Source organism: Haliaeetus leucocephalus, unplaced genomic scaffold (assembly GCF_000737465.1).
Source record: "Haliaeetus leucocephalus isolate CR32 unplaced genomic scaffold, Haliaeetus_leucocephalus-4.0 Scaffold395, whole genome shotgun sequence".
Taxonomy (NCBI): Eukaryota; Metazoa; Chordata; class Aves; order Accipitriformes; family Accipitridae; genus Haliaeetus; species Haliaeetus leucocephalus.
Window position 1 is genome coordinate 4,967,365 of NW_010972831.1, and position 19,255 is coordinate 4,986,619.

Below are 19,255 nucleotides of genomic sequence, written 5' to 3' on the forward strand. Positions count from 1 at the left end.
GAGTTGAATTTATTGTTCCTACAGGAGGAATCTAAATCAAACCCCCAAAGAACTCATCATTTTCCACAGTCTGAGGACAGAAAATGTGCCAGAGTGACGAGATACAGCATAAAAGTATGAGAGCAGGTTCTCATATGCCAAAAAGAGCCCGAAGATGATCCCAAATGCATCAGCAACTTAAAGGCAACACTGAATTTCAATATACAGCCTAAAACCCTCTAATCCATATTCTTCCATCTGATGAAAATATACACAAAATAGTCTTTAAGGGCTACCCAAAGATGGGACAAAACGCACTTAAGGAATAAGACTCCATAGTTCAGGCATGAAACATTTTCTTGCATGTATTTTTAAAAAAAATAATCAGAAAAGTTACATAATGGCCTGACTTGACCTTTGCAGGCTTAATTTGATGACAGTTTATTAAATCAAAATACTAGGGATGCCCTGAAGCAGGATATGGCAGCTGTGCAAGTCTTCTGCTTGGCATAATCGAAGAGGTTTATTGCAGGAATGCAAAAGGTCGTGCCAATGTGTTACCAAGTTACTATGCCATGGCTGAGACCAATATTTAACTAATGGGTGTGTCCATGGAGTCCATGCTAGTATGACTCAGTGTCCCTTGAGCTCTGCAACAACCCGCTGGGACTGTGAAGAGTCAGTTACACGTATCACATCTACTGAGATGAGTAAGTGCCAGCTGAATTACCTGCAGTTATGGTAACACACCAGCAAAAGAAATGGGAAAACTAGTGTCTACTCCAGTCATATTCCCAGCATGCTTTAATTGTATTGGTTATTGCGTGGATTTGGTTAGTAGTGTAAGATTTAAATCTAATTTCTCTTTTAGTCTGTTCCATAAAATAACTCTAGATACTCTTAAATCAATGCAAAAGGTTTGGATAAAACACAAAACACCTTGGAAGCCACTGTTTTTACCTTCCAGCGGTGCAGACACTGGAGACTCCCGCATTGACATTCCTTGCTTTATATTTCCTTCCATTGTATCATAGCTTCTCTTTAAACCAATTTCATGGGCAGTTCTTGGACTCCTTGTTCCTTCACGAACATTTTTAATAGCTGGAAAAATTTACAGCAGTGTGGTTAGGAAATGTGGACAATAAAAAAAAACAACTAACAACCCACGTGAGCATTACATTTAATGAGACCACAGATCATTAATACTTTACAACTTCAATGCAATATTGTAACATTAAATCTCAACCATAGAAAGATCTTTGTTAAAAAATATATTTGTTCAAACAGTTACTAATTTATCAGTATTTCAATTGGAGTTCAAAGTTAAATGATACATTTCTTTTGATTTTAATACAGATAATTTTAAACTTGGTTGTTTAATGTTCCAAAATAAAAATATTCCATGACAAACTGGAAATAAATGGCACAGAAGTTAAATAGTTTGACTATATTTCAATACATTGTACAGGAGACTCTTCAAAACACAAGCACAATTTCTGGATCACTTTAATTCTTATACCCTCAAAAACACATGCAGGTCAATACTCCCAGACAGCACCCCAGTGACTGAGGTTTATACCTATCCACTTGGAAGCAGATATACTTCAGCTATGGATTATAAAAGTAGAACCTGCTGCAGTCTTGACTTTGATCAGGCAGAATATACAAATACTCACTATCATAAGATAAAATATGCCCACTTTTGCCTTCATAAATAACATGGCCTTTGGCTGAAGCTTCTTCTCGGCACTTTTCCGGGCTGCTGTCTTCTGTAGCTAGCCGGGTGATAGTTCCCTTCAATAATGCATCAGCTGCTATGCCAGACTGGGACAGAGCTGGTGTACCCTGGATATAAATCAATCCAATATAAGTCAGAACAAGTGTATTTAAGAGAATAGGGAGCAGAGAAGGGGAGAAAAAAAAAAACCCCAAACCCAAACCTACAACATTTTTTAGATCTAGAAAACCAATTACTTTATCAAGCAGTATGACTTAAACTTCTGCCTCTATTATTAGACATTTAACCTAAATATTAGTAAGATTATTTGTGGGCAACTCACTACCTTGTTAAAAAAATACAGAAAGAAGAAGAGGGAGTACAATATTACAAAAGTATTTCATGATCTAGAACATTTACCCCATAATACCATTTTGGGGAAGATAACATATACTACATACTTAATGGTGCTATTAGGTTTTATTTCTATCCAGAGTAATGAAACCTACCCTTCTCAGAGAATTGCTACTATTACTTTGATAACTAGAGATCCCAAGTCAACCAAAACAATAGCATTTAAAAAATGATGAGACGAAAGCACTTAATTTACCTTTTTGGTTTAAATAGCATCTGCACAAGACTGGTTACAGTTGATTTTAGTATGTGAACTCAGGTGTGATGCTATTTTCATGAAGTTCTAATAAGCCTTCAGTTAGCTATACCAAAGGCTCTGGTGGTTTTATTTAAAAAGTTTAAAGACTCATATACATAAAGATGAAATGGTAATGCTGACTTCAGCAATAGTGGGATTTGACCATCGGGTTGTATTAAAATTTCTTTTTTTCAAGGCAGTTCCTACTCTGTGATATTAATTTACTTTTTCAGACATGCAAATACATTCACGGTGATAATTTAAATATGCTGTTTTGCTACAGCCTTCTCAGTAAGGGGAAAAATACCTGAGTTATGGAGCCTCTCAAAGAAGGTATGGTCTCAACAGAAACTTTATTGGTTGGAGTTCCTCGTGTTATACTTCCCTCCTGTATCGTTGTGGTACCTGATTTGAAATAAGACATCCTGATAAATATGAGAATTAAAAAAAAAAAAGTAGCTACTCTATTTGAAATAATTAAAGTCTCCAGTGAGAACTGTTAGTTTACACTAAAATACAGAGAAAAGTTCAGTTTAACAGCATGCATTTGAGGCAGACTATTTAATCTTAACATAGCCTTTTACAGATTAAATGTCTTTTACAGCATCAATCCATGGTATTTAGTTTCTTTTCTTTTGATGTATTTGGATATTTCACATGTACTGCTCTGTGTGAACAACTTAATTTTGAAACTGGCATGCCTTGAAACAAATGTTTTTAAATGAGACATGCAGACAGGAGGAGCTAGCTACAAATACACATGCCTTGGAAAATAAGGAGCAGATTAATCATATAGTACTTAAAAATAACACTTCAGCAGTTTGAGCTCTAGAAGTTAATTCTCTGTTTTCTCAGGCTCTGACAAAGTTTCTTAACCTGTATAACTTTCTTTACCTCGAACCACACTTTCATGTTGTGCCCTGACCAAGAGTCCCTCAGGTTGGGAATTCTGGCTTCTGGGAGAAAATTCTTCTTGTTTGATATATGGCAGGGAAGCTATTCAGAAGAAGAAGAAAAAGTTTGGGGTTTTTTTCTTATAATTATGAATCATTAAATAGTCTATATAATACACCTACCAGCTTTACTTTTCTTACCAGATTTGGCTGACTCTTGCTGCCTTGGCAGCCCAAGAGATATAGAACCCACTGACGGTTTTGCAGTTTCTTGGGTGTAGGAAGCTTGACTATGGGATGTTAAGTAAGTGCCAGGTGTTCCCTGAAACAACAAATATATTATATGTTAATTCTTGTTTCTGGAATGAAGACTCATATCTACGTTTAAAAGAGAATGCTAATACTACTATGATGCTATCTTAAAATGCTATAGGACACCACTGCAAAGCATCAGAGTGCGGAACACCAGGAGTGTAGTGTCACTCTTAGTTTGGAGATGCAGTTCACCTAAACTGGACATCCTCAACCATGCTACTAAAAGTAAACAACTGCAACATGTTCTATTTTCTAAGGCACCTGTAATTCCTGGACTTTTAGAGGTGGCATTTATATATCTTAAGTGTTAATGCTGTGAACACATAACCAGGTACAAGATGTTGAAAGTTGGTGAAAGGGTAAAAAAATTGATGTAAACACAGATTTTCAAATAATAATTCCCTTACTTGTGAGATTGAGCCTCCCATGATGAAGGAAGGTTTTTCTGATGGCACACTTGTTTTGGAGGATGGAATGAGTGGTGGTGGTGGTCTGGTGGGTCTGGTTGTTGGAAGGCGGACTCCTTCAGGTATATTGGTTATTACTTGGTGAGGTGCTGGCTGGAGAACTTGGGGGAAAAATTGTACATTAAACATTACAGTCTGTTTCAGCTCTACTTGTTAGAGAGACAAGAAGAACAGAAATAGCCCAGTTCATCTGACAATTTCTGATGGGAGTTACCTCACAATACTCAAAAGCTATCTAGCTGTATTTACAACTCTGAAATTCACTATGTCCAGGTGTATGTTATACATAGAAACGGAGTATCTAATCTCCCATCAAAGGTCAAAATGAAATAGCAAAAGCTGCACTGTAGAATTGCAGACTCTGAAAACTAAGCTTTTAAAAATAACAGCCCAGGGTATATTCAAATTTTGTGTTGTTTTCCTGGTTTTAAAGAAAGTTCTTATTCTTTAAATGCAATGAAACAGTCAAGTATAATCTAAGCTTCCCTGATTTTGTCTTTTCTTAGCGTGACTTTATAATCCAAGCTTCAGAATTCAGATTTGTCAGTTATTTCACTATTTTATAAAACATTCAGACTATAATATTAAGCAATTACAGTCAGAAACTAATGCTAACGATAGCAGCAGCTTTCTCTTTTCCTCAATTCCCCCATTCATAAGAAAGGGCACCCCTGAATATGATGGTACTTGTATTAAGCTGAAAGACTCTTGATGACTTTGTTCCTATGCTGTTCTAACACTTTTCAGAACATTCTATTTGCTTAGTAAAATAAATGTTATGCAGCTGATGCAGCAATGAAGAACAAAAATATAACCTCACTGGAGCTAGAAAAATACCGAGTACCTATTTACACGCACACACAGAAAACAATCTATTTTCTTTTGTTAAGTCACAAAGTATTTAGAGAATAACCTGATACTACATCAGGTCACAGAAGTCCAGCTTCCAAAAGAAGACTACACATCGCTACGATACCTAACAAAATATTTACCTGGCGGGACACTATAGCGAGCTGCATTCATATCAGGCTGGGGAGAGGCTTTATTGACTTCCCTTGGAGATAGCCTGTATGGAGAGGCTGACCTTGTGGCTGTATTTTGCACTTGTGCTTCCTGTTCTATTGCTCGCTTGACCTCAGCATACGGCATATAGGCCACCGGTTTTCCTGTGAAGGTTAAAGTTGTCAGAAAGAACAGAACTCTGGATTAGAAAGAGTCAAAAGGTCCAGTTTACAGCACAATTTTAACAAAGGACCTACTCCAATGTCAGATGTATTCATCAGGTACAAATGTTTCAATTAAAAAGTAGTATTAACGTACAGCTTAATTTAATATGTTCCTATGTCTATACTTCCACATCCAAAGCTTTGAAAAAACTTTCTATATGTGAAAAACAGTATCTTGTTCCTTTATGTCCTTTAAGTGAAAGCTCTGCCATTGAAAAAGATTTAATTTAAATAAGATGCCTTTGCAAATCCTATGCATCAGCCAGGTCTACATGCATGTTCAGCCAGACTTATATGCTAACCCCACCAGGCAAAAAGCCTCTCTTCCTTGTTTGCTTGCCCAGACAACTTACAAATCAAATTTCAAATACCGATATCGCTCATCAATGGTGTTTAAAGGGAAAATATATTTTCACTGAATTTAGCAAATTAAAAACCCAGTACCAGAACTTCACAAATACCTTTTCCTTGGCAATGGACAATTTAAGTATTCAAAATTACAAGGCAGAACAAGTCTACTGCAGCAGTGAAATTACATCTTTAACCTCCGTAGTCAAAAAAAGACGGCACTAATCATCCCATAATAGCTTTCTAAAGGATCTTCACTATTTTATTCCATGGTAAAGTACTGTTGTCATAAGCCAATTCAACCACAGGCCCTTTAGTTTGACAAGATGCCCCACAACACAGGAAGTGTTCTGATGTATGCAATGCAAGGTTATTAAACAGTCTGTGGGCTCTCTGCTGCACACGGCAGTGGGAGGATAATTTTCATATGCACAGTATATCTTAGGAAGTAGCTGTTGTAATGATCTGATGACATCTCAGCCTCTTCTAGTTTTCAGATTAAGATGTCCAGGCTTGTAGAACCCATTTACATTAACCATGTTATCCCTCTCTCTCCGTCTGCCTCAATAACCACCTTGATTTTTGCTGGCAGAGACTTCACCCCAGAACTTTCCCACACTTCATAATACCATACTGCCAATGCCAAGAGTTATTCAGGTAGTATTTCAGTTAAATGGTATTTTCAAGCAACCCCAGACTTTCCACCTAAAGAAGCAACTTCCAAAAACCACAGTCTTACCCTCCCCTCCACACATCTACAAGCTCCCTTCTCAATAGTTTAACAGGCAAAAAAAGGGTTACAGTTCTTTCATTTTACTTAGGTAAAAGTAATTAAGGTGAAGCATTTTCATAACATAATTTAAAATTGTTACGAATATTAAATACAGAATACTCAAGTTTCAAAGAACATGATAGTTTATGTTGCTAATACTGCGGAGACAACAGAAACAACGCACAAGAATATAAAAGTTAAAAATGCAGAATTATGCAACTGTGATAATACTTCTAACATTGTAACATTCAGTACATAATCTCATACATTTATTTCCCTGTTACAATGTACGGTTTGTGGACCTATTCCTTTTCTAAGTAAAGAAAGTTGAGGTAAAAGTTACACACGTAGTACAGAACTGGGCCTCCCATAGGATATGCTTTTCTTGCACAAAAAAAAGCAACCTTCTGCTAAGCTGTTTGTAATTTGCAAGCTGTTAACAGAATTAAATGAATTTCAGTTCAAAGAATGAAAATATAGCCAATATACACAGAGAGAAAGCATAATATGAAAGTCTAATGAAAGTTAATAAATGCATCCTTTTAATCTTATGCAGCAGTTCGGATGATTCAACATACACTGTCCATCTGAATCTCTTTCCTGTAACCAACAACGGTTACAGATACGTCCTTATTTAGTCACCCTGACAGGTTCTGTGAGCAGTTTTAGCCATGTTCTGTACTGAAGGTCACACTAAGAGCCACATTCAGCAAACATAGGTCCAAATCGCAGAGTTCAGTTCAAGTATCCTCTATACATACAAAAGTAACCAACCATCATATTCCCAAGAGAAAGAATGTTTCACACAGTCCTTCTGCAGACAGACAGGCTGGAGTAGGACAGTTCTACCAAACTTGTGTCCTACTCTAGTGCTCAATGTCCACATATGTACCCCAGTGCAGTAAAACATTCCTTTTAATTGTGCTCATACTCCTTCAGTAATTCTCTCCCATCTTCACTGTAAGCTTCTGAAAGGGGCTCCCCCAAAACACAGAGTTATCTAGGTCCTCTCACCTGCACACCTAATCTTTCTGAATCTCTCTGTAGGAACAACGCATTTTTGGATTCCACCCAAATGGAGCCAGTTTTTTTGCGTTATCTAAAGGGGCTACAAGGTAGTTCTCCAACACTGTAACTGCAGCAGGATCTCTACCGTAGACAGGTTCCTTCAATCAAGTGCCATCAGAAAGCAATAGTTAATTATCAGTACACTAAATGTTCATTCTTAAATGAGGCAGTAGTATAACACATGGACATAAAATGGAGGGTTATTTCCATGACAGATGTGAAAATGCCTACCTTCCCACTCAACATTAGGGCTCTTGGAAGTGCCACAAGGGCTTACAGCACTTCGATACTCCATATCCAGCTGCTCTTGCCTCTGGCGCTGCTCCTCCAGCAGCGCTGACTCATGCATTGCTTTAATGTGCCGTTGATACAGTGCATAACCACTCACTGGTGTTCCAACAGGAACAGTACAGGGACTGCAAGAAACCTACAAGGATGGGAAGGTATTAACATCAGGTACATTAATACAGGTACTTACTAAAGCAACTATCTTGCTCAATGTCTCCACTGCAGTGGCTGTAGTCCATGTATAAGAGTTTCAAATGGTCCACACCTGTTTTCAAATGATTACTTGTGTATTTGTTTGTACTGTACTTACTTCCCCCCTCAAAAGTATGATAACAAAGCAAATTATATATTTCTTCATTTGTTTCACAATTTCTTGCTGCTTTAGTGTTGCGACTAGTTTTACGGACAACAGATACTCCTTCAATTATCACTGAAAACACCCCATACCATAGGTGGTATGACAGCAGCTCGGTGGTGAAGCTGTTGCAGGTCCATCTGCCCTTGCTTTATCGTGGATGACACCAGTATTGACCCAGTGGGATTTAACAGTGAGGGCTTTGACTCCCTGCTGAAGATACTGGAAAAAAAGATAGAAGGAAGGGAAAAATATCACCAAAAAGACAAAGATTAAACATCTTAAAAAATTTACAGGCAAAAGTATGTCTCTTGACTTCAAAAAAACCAAATAAGTTTAACACACTGGACAAATAGCTGAAAAATCAGAATCATGTTGTGTTTTGTCCCACAGCACATCTGGTAGAATGGGCAACACATGCTGCTGTATTTCTATAATACACAGAAATACCAAAAGAAGCGTTCAGAATCTCCAATACCAGATATTTATATATACAGTTTCTATATGCACAGTACTGCAAGAATGCAACCTTCTTTATAAAGAATGCTTTGAAAAAAAAGAAGATAGGAAGCACTAGACATATTTAGTCCACAGGAAATAAACAGTAGTATACAATATACTACTTTCACATGGAGGGCTAATATTTGTGAAGTGGAAAGATGATGTCTGAAGAGGCAAGGGAGTGCAGAAACACCATCAACTGCACTCTTCCAAAGACTACATGCAGAACAATGATACTGGATACTTCTGACATTTAACATCTATCCTTGGTACTGCGTGTATATTAAGACCACTGACAGGGAGGGGGCACTGGCTCTGATGCTATGCTATGGTTACATAGGAATTAAACCAAGAGAACATTAAAAAGACTTCAAATATCATCAGTGGTGTCAGCCATCCCCCAAAACATAAGTGGTTCCAAAGACATGCAGCATTGTCCATTTAAAGCCCTATATACTCAGGTGGGTTACCCACAGTGTTTAGGGCAAGTTCCCAGGAACTCGGAAGTTTGCATGAAGACATCGTATGCTATGGAGAAAGAGGTCATTCATTTCTCAGGACACTTGCCCATTAATTTACAGACACTGACTGGTAAGAGTGAGAAATACTTCCACTACTCTATTATTAATTGCCTTCAAGAGATTAAGTTCTACTGACTGATATAACATGGTTCAATGGCAGTAATTGGGTACAGGACTGAAGAGGTTATACTAGCAAATAAACATGGAATGTTAAAAGGTAACTAAAATATCAATATTTTATGCCCCTAGATTTTATTTTTTTTAAAAGCAAGTTTAATCTCCTACTAAAAGATATATTCAGGCTGTTTTCCCTGTCAAATTCAAGGAGTTTTGGATGGATTCTACTAAACCAAGTTTGTGAGAGCAAGAATCAATTAAAACAACTCCATCTCCAAATTTTTGGATCTACATTCAAACAGTTTTTTGCTAAAGGGAATGGAGAGCCCATGTACTATCCTACACTAACCAATCACACTATAAAAAAACCATTCCAAACCTACTTCTGAACATGTAGATTTGTTCTTAAGTATTGTGTAAAAGCAACAAACTAACCAAACCAAACCAAAGAACTTCAGTACAGATCCAGTTACACAATCACTATTGAGTTTCTTAGTGGATAGATGGGGAAATTTACAAAATTCCCCACATTACTTAATTTTTTTAGTTGGTCGCTGATTTTTAAATAGCTGTGTATCAGAAAATCCTGCAGCAGCAAGATCTTCCCCTCCCCATCAGAAGTACCACAGAGCTACTTATGGAAACTCATGCCAGGAGCATCTTGAATCTCTTTTCTTGCTTTGGCAAATTTTCATTGTTTCAGTAAGCTGCTGTCCTTTCCAGATAATTGTTTAATACAATCCCCATTCTCTGAACACATCCCAAATGGCTTGATTTCCCTCATTCTCTAGCTTTCCAGGTAGTTGTGCTAGTTTGCTACCCACCTAGTCAGTAGTCTATCACCAAGATTTTTGCCTTAATCTGCCTTAGAAGACCCTTCTTTTGGCTTTTCATCAAAATTTTAAATCAACGTTTCCCTCTGTTGCACTTCCAGCAAAGACTCTTCAGAAATTCTTTCCCTAGTAGAAACTCACAACAAAAATGTTGCTACCGATGACAGTTTTTGGATCACTGTTAAGTAAAACCACTTTTTAAACAACTGCTTAAAGATGGCAATATTTGAATGCTAAACAATTAAACTCACCCTTGCCTGTCAGGTTCTCCATCAACTTCCTCATCAGCACTACAGGTGGCACTCGAATCATTATCTGAATGGGATTCTTGTCTTGCTGCATTAACTTGTTGTGACAGACTATAGTCCATTTCCTCTGGTTCTGACTTTTCCTTGGGTTTCTCCATCTCTCTCTCTTTGGTATCACTCTCTATTTTCACTTGAATATTCTCTGGTAGCCTCATTTCAGTCTCTACAGGTTCTACTTTGGTATGCACTGGAAGAGTAATCACAGGCTTAGCTTCAACTGGATGGCTTCTACTGTCAACTTCCATAGGCTCTTCTGCCTCATTATTTATTTCTTCCTTAACCTGTGGCTCAGGGTTCTGAGTTTCAGCTGTTGATACACTTTGGGCTGTTAAGGAGGGAGATGTGCTGGTTGCAGGTTTAATGGTAGATTCTTGTTCTGCCGTCGCCTCAGTGGTTACTTTTGAAGAAGCACTCTCAGATGGAGCTTCTTCACTTGGTTTAGCAGGTTCTGCTGGAGTTGGAGATGGAGCACTTTCCGTATCAGAACTATTTTCAGCACCTGGGGAAAAAAAAAGTTTTGGCATAAAGGTTCAACGTTAACGAAATCTAACTGGACTTTGATGAACTGTTTCTTTAGAATAATCAAATATATGTCTGCTGTTCCAAAACACAACAAGACAATTGCCCTAGAAAATTGACTCACAAAGGGAAAATAACCAAAAATCACCAGATATAGGTTAAGGAGGGAGACTGGAATTACAGAAATACTACGGCTTAGCTAGCTCTGATCTTACAAAGAGCCAGCCAAGTAAACTCTTGTGCATATGTCAGGGATTTGGTACTTCCACATATGATGCAGCTTTATTGCAAGATGAGAGTTAACATTCACAGTACCTAAGGTGCAGCTTTAATGATTTACATTAACATGTTCGAGAGGCATTGCTGGCAGAAGTGGCAAAACACTGATTTTACACATGAAAATCAGTCACTTTTTATAGACATGCTGACTTGCAATTCTTGCTGTAAGTTAACAGTTCTAGTTTACTTCCTTTGTGAATCACCATTGTTTTCTTAAAAATATCGTCTTTGCTCTGCGAAAGGTGTAAAGAGCATCAACAGCCAGATAGCAATTATAGAAGGGTATTGATTTTTGCAGTAAAGAACCTTCCTCCTCTCTTTAGCCTAGTTCATTAATTCCATTATATTAAAAATAGCTTTTTGATAAATAAAAAAAATTATGAAAAACTATGGCAACACCTAGAGCACAGATGTTATATTCTAGTCTTATCTTCTGATAAGAATCTTCTTTCCTTAGAAGCACATCAATATTTACCAATGTTTGTTAAACAAATTGATGCAATAAGGATCCATCAATTTTAATCTATCCATCTGTAAAACAAGTAATTAAATTCGACTTATTATAGAAATGGACAATTTGCTGAATTACCCACACAAACACTGCAGCTTAAAAAACACCAACAACTAAAAACCAAAATCCCCAACACTTAGCCATATTCTCTCATTCATTGTTTATGAATTGCATTGCCTATAGCTTCACAAAAAGCTGGCCAAGACTGACTGATGTTGAGTGCCTATAATTATTAGCAGTTGCAATCAACAAATTTTTAAAAAAACCCCAAAACCCACCACTTAAATTTGCCTGTCTGAAGCTTTACTGAGACTATCAACTAGCAAAGGTTACATATCTTTGATTCAACTTGTTTCAACATGCACAAATTTTTTGATCAGGTGCTGTCTGTTTACTCTCTAGATGACAGCATAGTCAAAGCATCTTAAAATGCTAAACAATAACATCTCAAGGCTGCTCAATACTAAAAATGCTTTTTCCCCTCCAGTGAGTTCCAATTGCTAAAATCCAACTGAAACATAGTATTTGAGCACTGCATTATGAAGTAGAACACAGCTTTCTGAGCATATAATTGGCAAAAAACATAGGTCCCTTTCTGTGCACACTCAAATCTCCTTCCCAGAAATGTTACCTTCACTGTCTTCTGGATTCTCTTCTTCATTAGATGCTTCAATATCTTCATCCTCCTGAGCTGACACAGTTGAAGCTACACTCTCACACTGTGATACATCTCGCTCCTCACGGGGCCTTCGTGAAGACTGATAAAGACACAGCATTTACATTGTACTGAAAATTTGCAAGTATTATTTCCTTTTACATGCATTCTCATTTATCAATCTGAGGTTGAAATGCAATACAGAGAATCTCTGTTTAGCACAGATTCATTCACAAGGGCACACTGTTACAACTTCAGGTCAGCTTTTGCTCCTCCTGAGCAAAAATAAGTTTGGAACAAACCACTATCTCAAGATATGTTTGGGGGACAACAGAACTACTGCAGCAAAGACAGACACTGATGCTCTTCACTTCAGTGAGAGAAGACTAGGATAACACTGCAGTTTAGAGGATTCCAACACTCAGGATTCTACTTTAGATGCCCCAAAACTTTCAGTTCCTGGTCTTCTACCAATTCTCTTGCTCCATTTTGTAGGGTTAATGCTTATTGTGTTTTAAGGTAACTGTTCTACAGTGATGACCTGAACTTCTATAGTTGCTGGTGTACTGATGAGGAACATGGTTTTCAGAGCACTAAGGAATTCTTCAGGCTTGAGCGTTCTACCTGATAGAAAAATTTCTATTGCATTTTAAAGCAAGAAGTGATTAGTATCACAGGTCAGTGAGCATCAGCTGCCTTTTCTAGAAGATTTATGTCACAACACAAAAACAAGTAGAAAAGGAAACAAGTGGTGATTGCAAAAGAGTCTTAGTGAAGTGTGATGAATTACTTCAGAAAGATGCTAAGTTTTCCCCTGCAAAATATTCAATGCCCACCGCACTTACCTTCTGTTTGTGCTGTTGGAGGAGGCTGTCCAGATTGTGTCTCCTTTTATAGTTGAAGTAGAAGTTCTTACACTGAGCTTCACTTTTCGTCCCAACCATTTTGGCAATTGCTGCCCAGTTTCGTCCATGTTCCACTAGGCCTGTTAAAACATACAAGAACCAGTATTTACTATGATAAATAATTCAGCTATCCAAACCCAAACAAACAGAACAACAATGCCTATGGGAAGGTAAGATAGAGAAGTACTGCTGTCCTTGAGAGAACTCCCCTATGACAAAGTATTTGATAACTACTTATGGGGCAAAAAAAAGCTGTGTCAACCTGAATGTCTGCTTATGAAGCCTTCAAACTTAACTCTTTGCTGTTGCTAATATGTAACACCTCTGCTAACATACTGATTTTTTGCATAGAATTTACAGGTAACAGTATCTGCCAAATGAATAGACAAGTTATAAACTACATTAGCTTTACTATGAAAAGAATGTCTTATACAAAAGGGGTTTTTGTAACTTGTAAACACATTACTTTGAAAATTTAAATATGACATACACACCTTCGCACCTGTTTCACAGAATTCTGTGGACCAAGTACAACATCAGCAGTTCTAAGTAGGCCATATGAAAAAAGTCAACATGAGTCTCAAAAAACTGATACTGTCTGTTAAAGATGTTTGCTTTTTTTTTTTTAAGAAAAAAACCCAGCAAATTTCAAATTATTCATTCAATGTAGTGTTGCAAAAAATCACAGCTCTCGTATTCAGTAAATTATTGTAATTTTGTAAATACAAGTGTTCAGAAATAAGTCAAAAGCTTTACAAGGTTCACCTTTCTTAGCAACTTCCATTTCTTCTTCTGTCCAGCGGGATGTCTCCACAGGCTCTGCAGAAGCTGAAAGAGAAACAAAGACACTGATCAGAGAAAAGACCAGGATTCACTACTATGGCACCAATCATGCATCCCACGGTCAACTAATCCATTCACATTAAGGCTTGTTCAAGTCACTTGGGAAGGCTGCTCTTGTCAGTGAGAAGTAGTTAATCTCCATTAAACCAAGTTAGAGATATAGTAGGAACCACCACAATCTCAGCAGAGCAAACTGTTCAAAACTATTCTGCCTATAAAACTATAATTAATTATCTGTCAAGGAAGACTTGTAAGTAACTTAGATGTATTTATCACTAAAACTTTATTTAAACTGCCAATAATTACCATCAACTACTAAAAGCAGCAATCCAACATGCTATAAGCTAGTTCCATCTTATTTCACTGACTGCTGTGGAAAGGACTGAAATCGTTATTTATTGGTTAGTGAGTATCAAGAAATCTACTTTCTTGTATTAACTGAGTCTCCTACCAGATAAACAGAGAAAAAATAAAAGAAAACAAAAAAAATCAGTAAGTAAAAACAAGCAGAAAACTAAGCATGATTCAACACAAAATACTTTTCATTCACTTCTCTGGATTTGATATCATTCTGTTTAAATTCCTGAATGGCATTAAGCTGCAACAGCCTCCATTTCCTTTTCATAACATCTGCTATTATGCACAGTATGTAGCATGGACCCTTCAACAACTTCTATTAACAAACAATAAAAGTAGGACACTATAAAGTATCTGATCCACTGAAAAGCTATTTTGGATTTTCCAGAAAACCTGGAAAAAATGGTTTAAAAAAAAAGAAAAAAAAAAACAAAACAAAAAACCAAAAGCAAAAACCATTATTGCCTTAGTCTAGCTGCTGACAAAAACCCACCATATCAACTGAGCAAGAATATCTATCACAGTCTCTGATGTTTACAGTTAAATGAGAACTAATTTGCCCACTTACTCTGTTCTTTAGAATATGTAGAATATCTGAGCAACAAAAGAATTGTTACAAATTCTAGAATAGCAGCTGCCTGTAACTACCCAGTTGAAAAGCTAGGAGCAACAAACCTTGCCACAGCAGAGCACTGCAAGAAAAAAAACCACCCCTGCCCCACCATCCTGGATAATTATTTACTAGCCACAAGATATTCTAGTATTTCTGCACCACAACAGCCTTTTCAGAAACGCCGTCAGAGACAGCATAGTCTTTTTTTAACCACGTGCCAAGAAAGTAACATTTTATTTCAAAGAAGTCTCTTGCCATCTAATGCTGGAACAACAACAAAAACAACTTGCTAGGATCTATTTCAGATTATGAAACTCCCTAAAGTACTCAAATATCAGGCCTACTTATTTAACAATATCCTCTGTGAGCTACAGCCTGTAAGTCAATCTGTGTCAAAGGCATTTGAATCTTGACAGATCCATCATTAACCCTGCAAAGAGAGAAAATGTAGTTATTACAGAAAGGCTGAACTGCCTTTTTTCCCCCACAAGGTTCTAACAGAGTCATCTGATTACACATACACTATTCATGAAGTTACACTCATGAAATTTAACAGTACCACACAGTCACAAAATTATAAGCAGGCCTAAGAATAAAGATGTCATAGTAAATAGAAAAAAAAAAATACAAAACGCACTGCATGCACAGAAAACAGCCTTATGTCAGTGAAGAGCCTGACGACCAGATGGGTCCCGAGTGTCCTATAAATGCTACTCACAAGGTTCTGGTGGGGGTGGAAGAGGCGGTGGTGGTTCTTCAGTGGCTGCAGCTGCAGCAGCATTTGCTTGTGCAGCTTCATTTGTCATTGATCTGGTGATTCTGCCCTTACGACGACCTTGACTATTGGCAGTTTTTCGGCCCCTAGGAGTGGCCTGCTCCCTTTCCTCTGTTTCCTCTGGTGCAACTTCAGTTTTGTCCTTTTCTTTGGTATTCTCTCTGGGAGTAGTTAAAATAGAAGTCAGTCACATTCAGATAGCCATTATGGGCAGATACTCCCAAACATCAATGTAAAAAAACCCACCAAACCAAAAAACCAAACCCCACACCACAAAAACTCCACAAACCCAAAAGACGCCTTTAGTGAAACAGAATTCACTTACTGCCCACAACTTAGAGTTGCTAGAGAATAACATAAATACACAATATTATCAACTTCAAAGAAAATACGAACACTGCGATAGAACACATGGAAAAAAAAGCCCAAACCAACAAGATATGAAAATTATTACATGTGCAAAAAGAAATAATCCCATGGCTTTTTCCACCAGTCTGATTAGTTCAGCAAGACAGAGTAATTCATATGTCCAAAAAAATTGTTTAATGCACAAAACCTAACCTAAATAGGAACAGTGTTCAGTCCAGATTTCACTGTCAGGCTAACGTGAATCCTGTTCTGATCTTTGCAAAAAGCTGCAATCTAGGGTGAATTAATGCATTTTCAGTACATATACTTACTTAGATTCCTCCTTCTCATCCTTTTCCTCCTCATCTTTCTTTTCCTCCTCTTTTTTCTCTGCTTTTTCTGCTTTTTCTTCTTCTACCTTTTCTTCTACCTTTTCTTCTTGAGAAGGACGGGCAATTTGTTGCTGAAATGAAATGGGATTTACATATTATAACAACTTGGTCACACAAAGGTGCAGCAACTTGTACTCAGAGCAGCACAAACACTGATGCTGCCTTACCTCCCACTTGATAATAATATATTAAGTTACAGTCACTACACACTGATCAACATAACGGTAAAACGCCTCTGCCAAAAACTGTTACACCTATCTGCACCCTGAAATCATAATGAACATGATGTTCCAGGCATTATCTCCCAGACTTCAGAAGTCCCCTTTCCCACAGAACGTGCAATTTCTATATACTGGCTATAGAATCTCAGTACCTCTCAATTTATTTTCTCTTATGTTTCTTCTGGTCAGCTGCCCCGTTCAGATGTGGTATTTTGTCTTACAAATTCCACTGAAGTACAGGCTTCTTTTGCAGCGTGAGCACAGTGGTGATAACGTCCACGTACACGTGTTAACAAATACATGTGCTATTGTATGCCACACTAAACATGAACAGTTATGTTTTTAAAGTTCTTAGAGAGGTTCTGACCAACATCTTGCGTAGTAATGGTGTTGCGCCTCTCAAATTTTATTTTTAACGTTGTCCATTTTAAAATAGTGAAACATGATAGCTTACAACTTGGAAGCAGAAGATCTTGTAGCAAGAAAATTCTGACCAACTCTAAGCCACCTTCTCAAAACTGTCATTTAATTAAGAAATGTAATTGTTCAAAAAATTGGGTGAGGAATTTTAGACTTACATTTCTGGTAAATTTACAGAAGGAAAAGTATAGCCTAGATTTTTTTTTTTTTTTAAACTATAGTCTTTATCGAGATGATAGTTTTACAAGCACATTAAGCACTGACTAACGACAAAGTAATTACCATTACCCACTATTATCCTAAGGAAAACAGCACAAAATACTATTTACACATTCGCTGTTAAGGGACTCTCGCTCCTTATCTTTCAAAGCAATCCAGATGAGTACCATGCGCAAGGGTATCGCATTTTAGAAAGCACATAAATTTGATTTAAACTTTCCAGAAGATACGATCTGCTTCAAACAGGAATTAATGGAAGAAATTTCTGTTACTTAATGTGATCACATAGAATTACCAGCATGGTCCCTTAGAGCTGCTTCCCCCCTCCCGCCACCCCCACAAAAAAAAAACCTTAAAAAAAAAAAAAATTCTAAAAGATGTAAGAAAAATTTGTGGCATTGTTTTTGCTATTCCTTATCACACACACACAAAAAAAGGTAGCCTTGGCATTCCCTGTCTGACTTTGCTGTTAGAGGTGGCCTAACATTACACAAGTCAAATATTCTGTGACGTTTTAAGAAAGCATTAGAAAAATGACACTGCTCATACAGGAGAAAAAAGAAAAATATTAGGAAAGATCTATCAAATGTGGCTACAGAAAAGACTTCCCTAAGTTTTAGTGTTGTTATCCTCCCTAAATATATTTAGGAGCCTAAATACTGCATTTTGCCATCCACAATCATGTATCTGGACACAGGGACACAACATCTCACTTTCCAACACTGCTGCATTTCTATTTCCGTAGCTCACCTGCAAATTCCTTTCTCTCCAGGCTAAAATACCAAGCAGTAGTTGGCTACCACTAAATAAACCATGTAACCCACGCCCCAAATTCCCAGAACCCTTACATGAAGCAAACAGCAAATGAATGAATTCTCCTGATGGACCTCAAAAGTCAGTAACCCACATCAAGCATCTAGAGCTTAATCCATATTGCCCATTCACACTGAACAGTATCTGTAACAAGGTGATCTTCTGAGTGCCACAGAAAAATCCAAGCTTTCTGTACCAGGCACCATACAACAAGAATGAGAAAAGAAAGCCTGAGGCTGCTGTCGAGGTTATGGTAAGCAGGACTCCAGTTAAAGGCGAGGGGAGAAGGAGGAGGAGGAAAGAGCTCTTCTTCCTCTCAGACAATACATAAATTCATTTAAAATGCATGATTACAGTTTAAATTCCGCCTTAAATAGGTTTTCATAAGAAACTACAGAACGTAAGAGAGGGTAGGGAGTCAGATATGGCCACACAGAGGGAACCATTCACAGGAGTTTACACTGAGGAGGCTTGAATGGGTTAAACAAACCACCTCCATTAATCGTCAATGGAGTCGCCCCTTCAGAAGAACTGCAACACCCAGATGCTCTCCTCTCAAATTCGCTGTGTGCAGAACTGACTTGTCCCTTACTGGGCATTAGACTCTGCAAGTCAACTTCAAAGAGCAAAATACATGTAATACATAAAGCTACATTTCAAACAAATACCCAAAGTACACTTGGCAATTCAGGGAAAGACAAGGGCAGAGAACTACAAGGTTGCTGTTCTAGGATTTCATTATCTCAGATTTTACAGTCCACCAAAAAATTCCTCAAAATAGGCTTTTCTTTTTCACAGAGGAACCAACCTTCCTGCAAGTGTAGCAGCAGGTGTCACTGTTTCACTAACAAAACTGAGGCTGGAAATAGTCACAAAAAGGACTTGTTTTTGACATGTTAATAAAGTGAACTGGAGCAGAAAACCCAAACACTAACCCCTATCATCTTGCTGCAAATTATTAGCATTTAAGATGCTGGCATTACTTGGTTATGCAAAAATTTCCTTCAACCAAGATGTCAAGAGAC

At 37.5% G+C, this 19,255-nt stretch overlaps 1 protein-coding gene across 4 annotated transcripts in view; it reads right to left on the reverse strand.

The window, feature by feature from the left end:
• NCOR1 (nuclear receptor corepressor 1) overlaps nt 1–19,255 on the reverse strand; it is a 61,115-nt gene that overhangs the window by 18,901 nt on the left and 22,959 nt on the right. For all 4 annotated transcript variants that reach the window (XM_010573699.1, XM_010573698.1, XM_010573700.1 and 1 more), the window contains 15 exons: nt 16,498–16,628; nt 15,761–15,978; nt 13,995–14,057; nt 13,170–13,309; nt 12,301–12,427; nt 10,304–10,859; nt 8,173–8,302; nt 7,669–7,864; nt 5,016–5,189; nt 3,964–4,124; nt 3,443–3,563; nt 3,243–3,344; nt 2,656–2,753; nt 1,656–1,824; nt 940–1,080 (listed from right to left, as the gene is read on the reverse strand). In XM_010573699.1, the coding sequence (XP_010572001.1) occupies nt 940–1,080; nt 1,656–1,824; nt 2,656–2,753; nt 3,243–3,344; nt 3,443–3,563; nt 3,964–4,124; nt 5,016–5,189; nt 7,669–7,864; nt 8,173–8,302; nt 10,304–10,859; nt 12,301–12,427; nt 13,170–13,309; nt 13,995–14,057; nt 15,761–15,978; nt 16,498–16,628 (2,527 nt within the window). The remainder of the gene's footprint in view (nt 1–939; nt 1,081–1,655; nt 1,825–2,655; nt 2,754–3,242; nt 3,345–3,442; nt 3,564–3,963; nt 4,125–5,015; nt 5,190–7,668; nt 7,865–8,172; nt 8,303–10,303; nt 10,860–12,300; nt 12,428–13,169; nt 13,310–13,994; nt 14,058–15,760; nt 15,979–16,497; nt 16,629–19,255) is intronic.